This window comes from Sus scrofa, chromosome 8 (genome assembly GCF_054392235.1).
Source record: "Sus scrofa isolate SSC_HxYL_T2T_F1_AM1 chromosome 8, Sscrofa_HxYL_maternal_Yorkshire_Landrace_v2.0, whole genome shotgun sequence".
Lineage (NCBI taxonomy): Eukaryota > Metazoa > Chordata > Mammalia > Artiodactyla > Suidae > Sus > Sus scrofa.
The window spans coordinates 2,036,086-2,051,488 of NC_139390.1; the positions used below are offsets into that span (position 1 = coordinate 2,036,086).

The 15,403-nt window shown below is 57.7% G+C and overlaps 1 protein-coding gene across 9 annotated transcripts in view; it reads left to right on the forward strand.

The window, feature by feature from the left end:
• RGS12 (regulator of G protein signaling 12) overlaps nucleotides 1–15,403 on the forward strand; it is a 111,784-nt gene that overhangs the window by 38,051 nt on the left and 58,330 nt on the right. For 8 of the 9 annotated variants that reach the window (XR_014812057.1, XR_014812056.1, XM_084971350.1 and 5 more), the window contains exon 3: nucleotides 6,025–6,141. Coding sequence is in view for 7 of the 9 variants with exons in the window: in XM_084971350.1 (XP_084827476.1) it covers nucleotides 6,025–6,141 (117 nt within the window). In the remaining 2 variants the exon portion in view is untranslated. Of the gene's footprint in view, nucleotides 1–6,024; nucleotides 6,142–11,808; nucleotides 12,505–15,403 lie in introns of those variants that run through there. The other variant, XM_084971355.1, reaches the window with a different exon arrangement.

A 15,403-nucleotide genomic window follows, 5' to 3' on the forward strand; every position in this document is an offset into this window, starting at 1 on the left:
TTTTTTGGTTAGTTTTGGCTCATTGAGACAATCAGTGGGCTTCCCCCTTTAAAATCCTAATTTGGCATATTACATTGATAGATTTTTGAATATTAAGCCAAGCTTGCATTGCTGAGATAAGACTAACTTGTGGTTATCTTTTTATACACTTATGGGTTTGGTTTGCTAGTATTTTTGCAAGTTTTTGAATCTGTGTTTTTGAGTGAAGCTGTCTTATAGTTTTCCCTTCTCTCTTTGGTTTTGGTGTCAAGTTTATTCCAGCCTCGTAAAGTTGTAAAATCAATGGTGGCATTTTTTCCCGTCTTCCTCCCTTGCTTCTGCTTTTGGTGTACTGAATCTTTAATTTAAGAAGCCTCATTAGAGATAAAATCCATTTTGTCTGTTATTAACATAGCTACGTAAGCTGCTGCTGAGTCGACCTTCATTTCTCCAGGCTGTGGTATCCACAGGTGGTGGATAATCGGAGGTTTTTCCTCACCCACTTTGGCATTTGGGCCATTCAAGAGTAGGGCTGGGGGAGTTCCTGTTGCGGCGCAACAGAAACGAATCTGGCTAGTATCCATGAGGATGTGGGTGCGATCCCTGGTTTCGCTCATTGGGATCCGGTGTCGCCGAGGCAGCTTGGGTCTGGCGTTGCTGTGGCTGTGGTGTAGGCCAGCGGCTGTAGCTCCAATTCGACCCCGAGCCTGGGAACCTCCATATGCCACAGGTGCAAATGGAAGGAGTAAATTGGCAAATTCAGTCCATTTGTATTTATTGGGATTAGTGGCCTATGTGGCGTCTTGGTCCCATGATGCTGCTGTGTACTTTCTGTGGCTCTTTTTTCCTGGGCCCTCTCCTCCTGCCTTCCTGCCTTTGCTGTGTGCTCTGTTTTCCAGGTTGTTGGTTTGCTTGCTTCCTTCATCACCTCCTTTATTGGCTTGGAAATTACACCACATACCTTGTTTCGTTCTTGTAAATGTTTTCACTTCCTTGACGGCCTGGCTCTTAGATGTTTATTGAATAAACAAACATATTCCTTTTTTGAAAGTTTATATGATTTTTTTCCATTGCAGTTGATTTACAGTGTTCTGTCAATTTCTGCTGTGCCGCAAAGTGACGCAGTCCTGCATGTATATGTTCTTCTCGCGTTATCCCTAGCGTGTTCCATCACAAGTGCTAGATGCAGTTCCCTGTGCTACACAGCAGGATCTCATGGCTTATCCACTCAAAAGGCAGCTATTTAAATCTATTAACCCCAAACCCTGTCCATCCCACTCCCTCCACCTCGCCCTGGGCCACCGCAAGTCTGTTCTCCAAGTCTGCCAGTTTCTTTTCCGTGGAACATTTCGGTTGTGCTGTATATTAGATTCAGATATAAGTGACATCGTACGGTTTTTGTCTTTCTCTTTTTGACTTTCTTCACTTAGTATGAGAGTCTCTCGTTGCATCCATGTTGCTGCAAATGGCATAGAAGCTTGTTCTTTTTAGGGCTGAGTAGTATTCCATTGTGTACATACACCACTGCTTCCTAGTCCGTTCATCTGTCCATGGACATTTAGGCTGTTTCCAAACATATTCCTTGATTTTCTGTCTCCATGTGAATGCCTTTCCTATACGTCCCCCTTTTCTTTCTTGAGCAGCAGACCCAGTCTCTGGTTCTTTCTCCAGAAGGATTTTCACTGTGGCAAGGAGCCCCCTCTTCAGCTCCCACACGATGCCCTTTTGTCACCTCTATGTTTGTCCAGTTTCACATTGGAAATGGGATTTTGATTCTCAAATGGGTTGGATGTGGGGCTTAGAATTCTTCCTGATGTGCAGGGTTTTGCAGGAACTGGCTCTCGCGGGTGTGCTCGTGGTCCAGCTGCTGCCCCTCAGCCCCAGCCCACCTTCCGTGATGGGCCCGGGACTGGGGTCTGTGCCCTTGTCCTTGGGCCGGCTGGGTCCCCACCAGCTCTGCTCCAGCGAGCGGCAGGAGGAGCGGGTCCTGCCGCTCCTCCCACCGCTGCCGCCCCTGAGTCCGGTCTGTGGTTTCCCCATTGGCCCCAGACCCCCCCCATCGCCCCTGCCCCCTCCGAGGTCCGAGGTCCGAGGTCTGGGTCCCAGCCCCGCCCACCTCATCTGGCAGCAGGGTTTAAACAGCTCCTGTTCCCCCCGCGGTGGCCGCCTCCTGGCTTCTCGGGGGCTCTCTCCGCCCTTTCCGCTCTCTGTACCTGCGAGGAGTTCGTCGTGAAACTCTGTCAAGCAGTCGGTGTGGCTTTGCTTTCCGGCCGCTGCGGACCCAGGCGACAGGAGGGCATGGATGTCAGCCGGAGGCCTTCCTCCTCAGAGCCTCTCGGGACACTCTTCAGATGCTCTGGCCTCCTTGGCTGGGGCTTGCTGAGCACCTGCTCTGTGCCACGTGCTGTCCGGGGGACACGGCCACTGCCCCCTGGGGCTTATGGGCTCGTGGTTACACCCTTGGGCTGGGAGTTTCCGGTTCTGATTGCGGTGCAGCGGGATCTGGGTCTGGCCCCGATTGCCTCGGGCTGTGTCACCCCACGCCGGCCCTTCTCTGGCTGCCCGTTCTCACCTGTAGGTGGAGGAGGCTGTACTGGCTGGTCTAGGGGGCTGCTCGTGCGAAATGAGCCCCCCCCCCCCGGGAGTGGAGGGCTGGGCTCTACCCTCGCTGCATCTGCTGGCTTTCTCCGCTGCAGGACTCTGCACCCTCTCATTCTGAGGCGACCGTCCCAGGCAGTGTCCAGGAGCGGAAGAGCTCACCCCAAAGCCCGTGCTGGTGGCCAGGCTGTGCTCTGGGGCGGGGAGGCGGAGCTGGGGGCCGCGGCCGGCCTCGGCTGGGTGGCCCCCTCCCCTTCACAGGCAGTTGTGATGAGTTGCTTCCAATTTAAGAAGTGGAGTTCCCGTGGTGGCTCAGCAAAAATGAATCTGGAGTTCCCGTCGTGGCGCAGTGGTCAACGAATCCGACTAGGAACCATGAGGTGGCGGGTTCGGTCCCTGCCCTTGCTCAGTGGGTTAACGATCCGGCGTTGCCGTGAGCTGTGGTGTAGGTTGCAGACGCGGCTCGGATCCCGTGTTGCTGTGGCTCTGGCGTAGGCCGGTGGCTACAGCTCCGATTCAACCCCTAGCCTGGGAACCTCCATATGCCGCGGGAGCGGCCCAAGAAATGGCAAAAAGACAAAAAAAAAAAATGAATCTGACTAGTATCCGTGAGGATGTGGGCTTGATCCCTGGCCTTGCTCTGTGGGCTAAGGATCCGAAGTTGCTGTGAGTTGTGGTGTGGGTCGCAGACGTGGCTTGGATCCCGCGTTGCTGTGGCTGTGGTGTAGGATGGCAGCGACAGCTCCGATTCAACCCCTAGCCTGGGAACCTCCATATGCCATGGGTGTGGCTCTAAAAAGCAAAAAAAAAAAAGGAGGGGGGGAGAAAGAAAAAAAAGTAGAGTTGCCTTTGAAGAAAGCGGATTTTTAGGCCATTTTTACCATAATCCTTGCTGGGTTTTGTTTTTGTTTCTTTTTTCTTTTTTCTTTTTTTTTGCTATTTAAGAGCTGCATCAGAGGCACGTGGAGGTTCCCAGGCTAGGAGTCGAGTCAGAACTGTGCCGCCGGCCTACAGCCACAGCCACAGCCACCCAGGATCTGAGCCGCGGCTGCGACCTACACCCCAGCTCACGGCAGCGCCGGGCTCTTTAACCCACTGAGCGAGGCCAGGGATGGAAACCACATCCTCGTGGGTCCTAGTCGGGTTCGCTGATGGCTGAGCCGCAGAGGGAACTCCCTGTTTCTGTTTCTTTTTGGCAATGGGATGCGGTGGCTTGATGCCCGTTCCCAGACCAGGGATCGAACCTGGGCCGCAGCAGTGAACGTGCCAAATCCTAACCACTGGACTGCCGGGGAGCTCCCTACTGCTCAGCTCTGTCTGGGAGTGGATGATTCAGTGCCAGCAGGGTGCCCGTCAGGGCAGGCTTTCCAACAGCTCGTCCCTTCGCGCACTGGGGACCCACGAATAAAGGCGAAAGAGCCCCTGTGCTGGGAGTGCTCAGGGCGGACCCCGCTGAGGACGGTGGGCGCACCGCCAGGCCCGATGCTTCCCTCTGCCTGCCTCCCTGGCCTCGCTGCTTCCAGGCTGACACTTTCAAACCCACTGAGGTCTGGCTCTGGCCTGGTGTCACCCTCCTGTGCTCCCGGCAGGCTTTGTGTCACCCTTTTGCCAGGTTGGGTATTGTCTTCCCCCACCGGCCTGGGGACCGTAGGTGGGCAGGCTCCAGGGCGCCGCCAGGTGGGGCCACGTGGAGAGGGAAGGGTGCGTTTGCTGGGACAGTGTGCAGAGCGAACGAGTGTGTGCAGTGACACCCCTGCTCCCAAGGACCCTTTGCTGGGGTGACAATGTGTCTGAGACGGGTCTTGGGCATCTGTGCTCCCTGAGTCAGGTCCTCTGGCCCTTGGTCCCCCCCTGTCTGGGTCCCTCCTCCTTCCGCTCAGCCTGTGCCCCACCCTGGCTGCAGCGCGGCCTTGCTCCTGCCTCCTCCGCTTCCTAGCCCACCCTCTGTCCCTGGCAGCCTGGTCCCGCCTCCCCGGGAGCTGAGCTCTTTCTCAGTGTCCCTTCGAGGCCCACCGGCGGCGTGCAGGCATTCCGTGTGGCCTCCGGGGCCTCTCCGTGTGTGATGTGTCCAGACAGCCCCCAGCCTCTGTTACCATCCTGAGGACACCCTTGGGTGACCGACAGATCCTGAGGTCCTCAGACCCAGAAACCCAGCTCGTCCTCTCGGTGCCCAGTGGCCCCGTGCACGTGGTAGGCGCCCAGGAAATGCCAGTTGAGTTCCGTGAGGTGATGGGGAGCCTGGTGACTTGAAGGCAGTGGCCACTGGCACTCGCACTGCCTTTTACTACAGATGGAGGGAGCTCCCTGGTGGTGCGCTGGGTTAAGGATCCAGCTTTGCCACCGTTGCGGGTCACTGTGGTTTTGCCGGTCACTGCAGTGGCTCATGTTTGATCACTGGCTTGGGGACTTCCACATGCCATGGGCGTGGCCAAAGATTAAAAATAGGAAATAAAGATGGACGGATTGCAGCTGTGGTGCTTGTGGCCCTGGGTCGGGCCAGAGGTGGGAGGCCAGGTTCTGGGCGTGGGCGCCCCAGTGAGCGGCCATGGGGGCCAGGCCGGGGAAGGAGGAAGAGACTCTCGGGGGCCACTGTGACCTGGGGAGCACAGGCTGGTGGAGGGGGGATGGAGAGAGCTGGGGGGTGGATGGAGAGGGGCTGAAAGGGCCATCCAGGAGGGACCGTTCCAGGGCTGAGGGCCCTGGTCAGGCAGCCCAGTGCTGTCGGCGGTGCAGACTTAGCCGGGGGCTTTGCTGGGAGGCACAGAAGTGCTTCCTCCTTCTGCACAGAGTCCTCACCTGGGTGAGGAGCAGAGAGACCCCGAGGCCTCGGAGGCTTCAGGGCACGTCTGACTTCCCTTCTGCCTGCAGCTCATTGCTCAGGAACCCAGAACCCTGGAACTGGAGATTTTCAGCTGAGATGCTTTTTGCTGCTGAGAGGTGATGGCTTCTTTGCTGGAGCCAGGCTCACATGTGGGGAGGTGCTGGCACAGTGACAGTGAATTAATTCTGGTCATTTCCCGGAGAAAGAATGAGATGTTTGGACGGCTGGTTATTTCCTGCGCTTGGGTAGCTTTGGTCTTCAGACACCGTTGAATGTCTTGGGGGCCTCTCATTTCCTCCGATGCCTGTACCACCGCGTGAGAGTGTGAGCTCGCTGACAGCCAGCCTTCACGTCACCGACATGCCCACTCGGGCTTCCCCAGCCGCGCGCACGTGCCTCTGCTGCCCTTGGACGTGGCGTTGAGGCTGGGCTCTGGGACGCACAGGTGGAAGGGACACAGAACATGCTCAGGGGCCCAGGATGACTTTCCCAACGGCGTTTTTCTGTTGTGACACGGAGGGAACTTGAGATTGACCTGGACGGCCTTGAGGCCTCCTCTGTCCGGTCTCTCCCTGGCAGAATGTCCTTCTCCCAAGAAGGTGACAACATCTTTTTCTTCGTTCTAGGGCTCAAAGTTCGGGCGGGGCTTTGCCCTCGCCCCGCCGTCCCAGCGCGCCCCGGCTCGGAGATCCTTTGGGAGGTCCAGGAGGCTGAGTGTCACCCGCTCCCTCGATGACCTTGAGGTAATTTCATTTTACTTTGTTTATTCGCCAGGTTTTTAAAAATGAAAATCAAGAGTTCCCATTGGGGCACAGCGGAAACGAATCCGACTAGGAACCATGAGGTTGCGGGTTCGATCCCTGGTCTCGCTCAGTGGGTTAAGGATCCGGCATTGCCATGAGCTGTGGTGTAGGTCGCAGACACGGCTTGGATCTGGCATGGCTGTGGCTGTGGTGGAGGCCGGCAGCTACAGGTCTGATTGGACCCCTAGCCTGGGAACCTCCATAGGCCGCAGGTGCGGCCCTAAAAAGACAAAAGAGAAAAAAAAAAAAGAAAGAAAGAAAATCAATCCCACAGATGCATCTCAACCTCCTTTGGGTCCCGCGTGTACCCACCCCCTCCCCCTCCATGACCTCGAACTTGGGGAGGGGCAGGGCTTCTTCGCGCCCTGTGCTCCTCTGTCTGCATGGTGTCACGCTGTGTCCCTTGCAGTCATACGCACCAGACGCCATCGCCGGCGCTGGATGTGAACTGGTTGATGCCTCACAAGAACTCTCTGGGGCCTGTTATCACCTGTTACTGAACCAAACTTGGGTCCATTCGCCCAACTCACAGAAAAGCTGCCAATACCAAGTCACGAAGGAAAGGGCAGTGTTTACTGCAGGTGCCCAGCAGGAGACGAGGCTGCTCCCCGGTGGCTTTCAGAGGAGGATGCGTGATCAGCCCCGCACAGCTCTCTGATCGGCTGGGGTGAGGTACAGAGTGATGTGTCGGGATTCTCAGCCATCAACTTTCTGCTTCCAGCGGGTCTTGGGTCTCCGTGCAGGTGGGCGGCGTGCGGTGAACTTCTTCCACCGGCTCAGGGTCTCAGTGTCTGCAAAACAGCTCAAAGTCAGGCTCAGGATATTATCTACAGCCCTTGAGGAGGAACTGGAGGTCCTTGGCTTTGTTTTATGGCCAAACCATTATTATTTTGTCTTGCTTGACTGTTTTCTTTTGTTTCTGCATTTTCTCACTTCTCTGGTTAAATTTGCTCTTTGGAACTCAGGGAAGGCTTAGGGGGCTAAAGCTTTTCTGCAAACAAGAGGTGAGAGGTCGGGGGCCTGAAGCGGTGTCCCCTGGAAGGCCCTGCAGGGTCCTGCTGGGTTTCACACCTTTTACAGGTATGCTACTGCACAGGTACTCAGAGTACCATTTTGTATGCTCTTTCCTTTGCTCGACAACCCTTCAAAAGTGACTGTGTTACCGTAGGGCAGTTTTAGGTTTGCAGGAAAGTTAAGCAGGGCGTTCAGAGAATCCCCACGTACTCCTGGTGTGCTGGGTACGTTACTTTTAGCGTAAGTTCGTGGTTTGCGTGAGAGGTCACTGCTGCACACTCTAAAGGTTTGGACAGATGGGCGGGGTCACACAGGCACGGTTCACTGCCCCCCAGGCCTGTGTGCCCCACCTGTGCCTCCCCCCGCACCCCACCCCTTGGCCGTCTCAGCCCTTCATTGTATTAGAATTTTACGCAAACGTACTTACCCTACCACTCTTAAAACATTGTGTCACGTTTTCAAGATTTGCCCTGCAGTTTTAGTCGGATGTTTGGCTTGTGTGGCACGCAGTGATGCATAGGCCACCACTCTTTATCCCCCCTGTCCCCCCCCCACCGCTATTGTCGAGCACTCAGTGGCAAATGGCAACGGGCTTCTGTGAACGGAGGCGCTTCTGCGGGTGCCGTGGTACCAGTGCCTTGTACGTACCTGGGGCTCTGGGAGGTGTTCCAGGAGTGAGGGGCCTGTGACCCGCGGGGCTGGGCACTGCTCACTGTGGCTGTTCCCTCTCATGCCCTGGTCACCGGCAGGACGAGGGTCCATGCTGGCCCCCTGCTCACCCATCAGTGTCCCTTCTGGCCCATGACCGGCTGCAGTGGGCAGTGCTGACCGTGAGGGCTGGGAGTGGGCCGAGGAAGCCAGGGGTGTGGGGAGGGGCCCAGGAGGAGGGAGATGAGAGCCTGGGGAGGGTCCTTGTCGGGAGGGGCCTTATTGGAGGGCTCTTGAAGCAGGATGTGGAGTTCAGAGCGCGAGACTAACTGGAAATGTCAGGTTGGTTTCTGTGTGTTTGGGTCACAGCCATGGCAGCCGGTCCCTACGGAGGCAGGGACCCGAGAGGCTGGGGAGGAGGAGTGGGGCCCGCCGTGGGAAGAGGGCCTCGCGTGTGCCCAGGGCACAGCACCCCGAGCCCAGCTTCCAGGAGCTGCCCGCCTCGTCCTCCACTGGGCTGCTGACCCATGCTGTGGGGGGGGGGGGGGCGCTGAGCCGCCGCCTCCGATGGGTTGCAGGCCTTTCTCCGCGCTCCCTCCTCAAGGCCCAGAGCCTGTGCTGGCCGCTCTCTGCAGAACCTGCGCAGGTGGGGTCAGCAGCACTGGCAGTGCCTGGCTTGGACAGCAGGGGGCGCTGGGTCCACGCAGTTCCCTCTCTAGGAACTGGTCCAGGCTTCTCCACAGGGGCGGGTGGTGAGCGGGGGCTTTGAGCCGGTCCTCTGATGCTGAGGTTGAGGGAGTTGCTTTACACCAGACCTGCTCGGCTTGCTTCTAAGACTGCCCACCCGCAGCAGAGGCTGGCAGGGCCCCAGGTGCCCGCTTTGGCCACTGGTCTAATTTGGCTCCTTCCTTCCAGCCTCTGGCTCATCTTGGGACACGCTGGGCAGTTTACGGGATTCACATTATCCAGGATGGCGTCTAAGACATTTCTTTTTACCTATTTCTTGTTTGATATTTTGCTATTTCTAGGGGAGTTAACTGAGAAATTTTGCTTATTTTGCTCTTTTTTTCCCTTTGGCTGTGCCCGTGGCATGTAGATACTACCGGGCTAGGGAGTGAGTCTTTGCCAGAGCAGCTACCTGAGCCGCTGCAGTGACAACTCCAGGTCCTTAGCCTACTGCTCCACCAGGGAGCTCCTTATTTTGGCCTTTCTTATGCTAGTCAACTCTTTAAACTATTTACATGGGAAATTATCTTAATTCTCTTTAAGATCCTGGTAACTTGGGGCATAGGCTAGGGTTTCTCAGGGCCCCTGGTGTCTCCTCATTCAGCGAATGTTTGCTGAGACTACTATGTGCCAGCTGTTATTCTGGGCCTGTGGACAGCAGTGCACTGACCCCAGCCCTTGCTCTGGGGAAGGACGTGCTGCACGTGGGGGGGGGGGGAGGCGGGTCCGGGGCCGGGCCGGGCAGGAGGCAATTTTGGAAAGAGTCCCTCTGTTGGCTGAGCTGAGAGTGAGCACGGGGGTGCTGGGACAGGAAGGCGGCAGTTAGGGGGACCGTATGGGCCGTGAGGTGGTCTGGGCGAGGGGCTGACGCGAGCCGGCCTCTGAGGTTGTCCTTGCTCACCCCCTTCCGTGACTTGAGCCTTTTGTGAAATGCTTGTCTGTCCCCTCCAGGCTGGCTGTGCCCAGGGTGGGGCAGAGACTCGTGAAGCCTTGGTGGGTCAGGGGTGTGAAGGTGAATTTCACCCTTTCCAGGACTGGTGTGGGGCGGGGGATGGTGACGCGTGAGAGGCACCTGGGAGGCAGGTGATGGCTGTGAGGGGACCCAGAACTCAGGAGGAGTTCTTTGTTAGGTCCCCAGCCCTGGGATACAGCTCCCACGGGTGGCCGCCCTGCCCGGCTCCCCTGTTCCCGCTGGTACACCCTCCGCCTCCCTCTCCTCTGCCCTTCTGGCTGGACCCACATCCCCTGAACCCACAGGGCTCTCCTCCCCATTCCCGGCTCAGGACAGACTCCTGGGCAGGTGCCCGCCAAGAGACGTAGCATCTAAGCTCCCTCCAGCCCCGGGACTGGCCCCCGTGTGCCCTGAGAACCCCCGGCTTTCCAGACCCTGCTTTCTTGCCAGGGTTGCCAGTAGCGTCGCTGACATCAGCCCAGGGAAAGGGGGGGCCTGAGGCTGGAGACTGAGGGGGGCTCGGCCCCAGCTGGCGCTCCCTTGGCCTCCTGGCAGCGCCACACCCCAGGCCGCCGCCAGCCTTTCCTTCTCCCGCCCAAATGAGCACTTGCCACGTTTGTTGGGGCAGCGCTGGGCCTGGTCCCCAGCCAGTGAGGAGGGCGATGGTGGGCGTGGCCGGTGCTCAGAGTGTCCTGGTCACTGGCTTCCGGGAGCTGTGGGAACCTCTCCTCCCCCAGGAGGCAGCCCGGCCCTGGCAGCCTAGGGCGCCGGCCAGCACAGGGGTCGTGGTCGGATTCCTGCCCCACCCTCTGCTTGCCCTGTGGGCAGACTGGCAGCCAAAGAGGAGACAGCAAACCCCAAAGAGACAGAAGAACCCAGAGGCGACAGCCACACGTGGATCCTGATGGGCCCGGGCTGCTTTTTGGGCTAAATGCATAACACACGCACGCAAGGTGAAATTATGCTGCTTCTGCAGGGACACGGGTATTTCTATCTGAAACGCTCAAAATAAAGGCAAGAGTGGCACCTAAGTGGTGGCCTGGGCGGCTTAGCTCCTGGGCGCTGGTTCTCCCAGGTCCCAGCAGGAGGTTCTCTGCTGGTCTGTGGGCCTGGCCCGTCCTGCAGTCCCTTTCTGTGCCTGATCCCTGGGGGTCGTTCCCAGGGTGGGCTTTTGGGGCTAGGATGCTGCTCTGTGCTCTGGCGAGGAGGCCACTGCCAAACCCTGTCAGTCAGTACAGGCCCCGCGGGAGCCCGTGAGAACGGCCAGGGTCCCAGTCATGGCTCAGCTGACCACGGTGAAAACCCCCTGGTTATCTTTCCAGACGTGTGTGTGTGTGTGTGTGTGTGTGTGTGTGTGTGTGCACGCACAAGGTGAGGCTGGGCAGGGGAGTGTGAGCTTGGGGAGGACAGTGAGGTCCTTGTGTCCAGCGTGTCCGCCCGCAGGCCTGGCCGGGCCTGTCCCTGCCCTGCAGGCCTCCGGCACGTACCTCCCAGCCTCAAGGCTGCTGGGGGAGGGGGTGAAGGTGACGTCCCTCTGCCAGAGGTCCTTTTGTAAGGGCGCCCCCTACTCCCCGTCAAGGCGAGGCCCAAGGACAGGCTCTGAGCACGCCTCCCCTGCCCAGACCAGGTGGGCACCATGGGACCCCAGGAGCTGGAAGGAGTGGCTTCTTGTGTCCTGGAGCCTCCCTTCCAGGGAGGGGCAGCCTCCCATCCTCCCCCCGGCCAGGCCCAGGCCACCGTCTCCTCCTCCTGGAAGGTCCATCCCAGCCCCCAGAGCCAGGCTCAGTGGTCGTGGTGGCGGCAGCCGCGAGGGTGGCTGTGGTGGCCTCTGCTCCTTCGCTGTCCCTGCCTCCACGCGGTCATTGTGTGCGGGTCTCCTGAGGGCAGCTGTCCCAGGAAGCTGAACCGGGGCCCCCTCGTCTGTGAATGTCCCCCCTGGGCAGTGTGGTGTGTTTTTGCAGTAAACACAGCCCGTGGCCGTGTCGCAGATTCCGTTCCCTGGACGCCGATGCTGGCTGAGGGCGCGTTTCTCCCATGGAAGGCAGAGGGGGGGCGGGCTTGTTGCCTTCTGGCTGGCAGCCTGACCCCACACCAGGGCTGTCATCCCTCGAGCTGGCCCCGGGCACGGTGCCTGCAGCCGTGGGCAGGGTGCTTCCTGAGGCCCAGTCCGTCCAACACACTGGAACGAGGGGTTCCTGGAGCCCTTCCGAGGAGCCCCTGGCACCTGCTGCTGAGACATCTTGGCGGCAAAGGCCCTTGGGGGGAGCAGTGTACCCCAGACCTCCCCAAAGCCAGGTAGTTTAGCTTAGCCGTCATGCCTAACTTCTGGAAGCAGTTTCCTCCACATTCCTGCTTCCTTTTTAAAACCGGGACCTGCGCGGCTCCCTCCCGTGCAGGTTGGGTCGGGTGTTGGAAGGCAGGCAGAGCAGATGGTGGAACAGAGGTGGGTGCCCGAGACGGGTTTTAGGAACAGGGCCGATTCCGAGGGCCGGCGGCACACGCGTGCGCACGGAGGCTTATAATAGACCCGTCAGCCGCTGTAATTAAGGCTTGGAACTGCAGCGCGGCCGCGCAGCACATCCTCTGCAGCTGCCGTGCTGAGAAACCGCCCCTCTCAGCTCCAGTTTGGTTCTTCTGATTCCGTAGAGGAAATACTTTAAAAATGATCTCACAGCGAGATTTGTGTAAACGGCTTTTTTTTCTTTGTATGAGACAATCGAGATAGAGTCTGAATCCCTGGCAGAGCGCCGCTTCCTGCAGTGTCCTGTTGCCATGGGTTACGAGGGGAGCGGACTGGAAGCCCAGCCGCAGGGTCTTTAAACTTTCTGGCGGGCGCAGGCGTGCGGCGGGCTCCGCCGTGTGTGTTAGGTCTGCGCGCCTGTGTGTGTCGCAAGTTTTCCTGACTTAAGATGAATCTGGAGAAAGCGCTGCCAGAGGAGACTCAGATTTTAAACAGTCAGCAGGTAAGTTCACGCCATGTAACTCTTAGAATTATTGTAAGGCTACCCGGCTTCTGGGCTACTGCTTTTTTTCTGCCTGTTTAGTAGCTCGTAAGTGTAAACTCTGAAGATGTCTTTCTTGTGTTTCCATCGTGGAGCCCGGAGTGAGTTTGGGGAGGTCAAAGCCCGGTTCTGCAACCACAGCCCACCACCCAGAGCCTGGCCGGGTGGGGGGCCGGCTGTGCTGGGTCCGGGCCAGCCTCTCGGGGGACACTGCCTGCGTTCCAGTCAGCCGTACAGAAAACAGCGATGCTTTTCTGGTCCCTGCGTGGTAATTGTAACAGACTGTGAAGATAAGTGAATTAATTTTGTCGAGATACTCAATTTCCACTGGATAATTGCATTAAAGCCGAACATACTCTTTAAATTACTGTTCTATGTCTAACTTCTTCTCTTTTTAAAGTTGAAGCAGAGTTGGTTTACGAGGCTGTGTTAGTCTCAGGTGTGGAGCCAAGTGATTCGGTTACATCTGTCTCGCATTTTTAAATGTCACGGGTCGGTGCTTCATATACACACATAGGGAACTACTGGCAATCATATTTAGTGATTGATCCGTGTCTGCGCTTCTAAGGTTGAACTTACTATAATTTTAAACCTTTAAACCTTTTTAAAGAGGTTTGAGATGAAATAAAAAGAATAATTTCTGCACTCCCCTTGGATCATAAAACTGTAGCCCCCCCGATTCTCAGGGCAGAGCCTCCTTGCCTGGCTGCTTGCACCTCTCCCAAGCGTCCTATCTAAATAAATCTATTTCTTGCCTAAATAATAATAGTAATAGTAATAATAATTTTTATGTTCCTCCCGTGGCTGTGCTGTGTGGATGTCAAGGCAAAAATAAAGGAAGATTATTTATAGAAGATTGTCACTAATTGCTGGGTACCGATTTAAATTCATTCTTTTCTGCGAGGTGTTTCATCTTGATGTGCTCTCCTGATATCGAAGGAGAATCTTCCAGAGGGAGGGGCAGGAGAAACTCCTTACTCCGAAGTGACTGGTTTGGATGTTGGGTTTAGAAAAATGACAGCGTCATTCCTTTTAACTGGAAAGGAGAAATGAGTCTGCTAGACAGGTCAAGAATTAGGCTGCAGCAGCAAGGGCAGATTTTGATGGGTTTTAAAAATATTTAGCATGTATTTTGAAAACCCCTTGTAACTAGCAAGGCTGCCTTGAGAGGGTGGGGACTGGCTTTGATGTTTACGAGCGTGCTTGCTGCGTGCCTGCCTCTGGCCGTCGCCGGGCAGGAGCGGTCACTGTTCCTGTAGATTCTACCTCGTGTGCTGCTGGAAAAGGGAACTTCGGGTCTGTTGTGCCCGTGGACCGGGTCACCATTAGTCATTTGTACCTGTGTGTAGGCAGCATTTCTGTTGCCATAGCATATAAAGGTAAGGTTTAGAAAATTTTGTTCTTTGAGTGAATGAAAAAAGATCACTAGAAATCTGCCTTTGTACTTGCCTATATAATTTGGATTCCTTTTGAAATTTCTCAGACGCTCAACCCAGCAAATAAGTGTTCACAAGGTCTGGTCGGTGTGGCCATGGTTTAAGCCGGGGGCAGCAGGCAGGTGCAGTCCTGCAGTCTGACAGGTGGGAAAGGGGGCAGAGTGTGCTGAGGCCTCCAGGGCAGAGAGGAAGGGCCCAGGGCGAGCCCGCCCCGGCCCGCAGTGCGGATGCGCTGGGGAAGCCTGCTGTGGGCGCCTCCTTTCACGGGAGAGAAGGCTCTGCAGCCTTCGCTGGGCCACGTCCTGTAACCGCTACGGAGCACAGAGGGGGCCAAGGAACCCCCGCCTGTCCCACCCGCGTGAACCTGTCACGGAGCACAGAGGGGGCCAAGGAACCCCCGCCTGTCCCGCCCGCGTGAACCTGTCACGGAGCACAGAGGGGGCCAAGGAACCCCCGCCTGTCCCGCCCGCGTGAACCTGTCACTTAAAAACAAGATCCAGCACAAGTGACTTTGAACTTTATGGGCCCCTGTGCCCCAGCAACACCCCCTCCTGCTGTGTTTCCACCCCTTCACGAGGAGCAGTTCAGCCCGAGATGCTGGCGAGAGGGGGACCGGGGACCCAGGAGACCAGGGCAGCTGTCACAGGAAGAGAAGGCTTTCTGTGTGGACCCCTGCCTGGCGCCCTGCGGTGTCTGACCCGGCTCTCCCTGGGCTGGACCACGTCAGGCCCTCCTGTGTGTCCTGGGCGTGACTACAGACCCCCAGGGTGGCAGGTGGCGGGGCCTGGCTCTCAGGCAGTCTTCGTGTGGGTCGTGAGTGGGCTGTGAGGGTCTGTGGGCCTCTCTGCCCAGGCCGGGCTCCGGGCGGCAAGGGTGCCAGGAAAGAGCTGCTGATGCCAAGGGGCTTTTCCCTTCTGGCGCTGGGCTCTTCGTGGGATGGGGAAGGAAAGCTTGCACCGTAAGAAGGTGCTAAATCCTCTTCTCTGGGTGTTGCTGAGCGGAGAGGTGTTAGGACCGGGGGCGGCTGCGGGGGCGGTCAAGGCTGCAGGCGCCGCGGGGGGGATGGCGCCCCCAACCCCACTGCAGGTCCCAGGGAAGAAAGACAGGAGGCAGAGCACAGACAGGAAGATGCTTCCCTCCCTCCCTGCGTGGGGCAGTGGGGAAGGCACACCAGGACCCCCTCGTGGTGCCGGGGGCGGGCGGGAGGGGAGCTGAGCTCGCGCGTCGGGGGCTGCTGCGTCCGGGCGCCCGGCCCTCCGCCGTCTCTCCAGGATGAGGGCCTTTCACATTTGACTGGGCTTCCCTTTTGAGGCCGGGCGAGCTGTCTCGTGCTCACCCACCTCTCCCCCACGTGGGCCTCTCCTGCTCCCGCTGCCCCGGGGGGCCCTGATCGGAGCCGGCGGGCAGCCCCTCGTGCGGGCGCA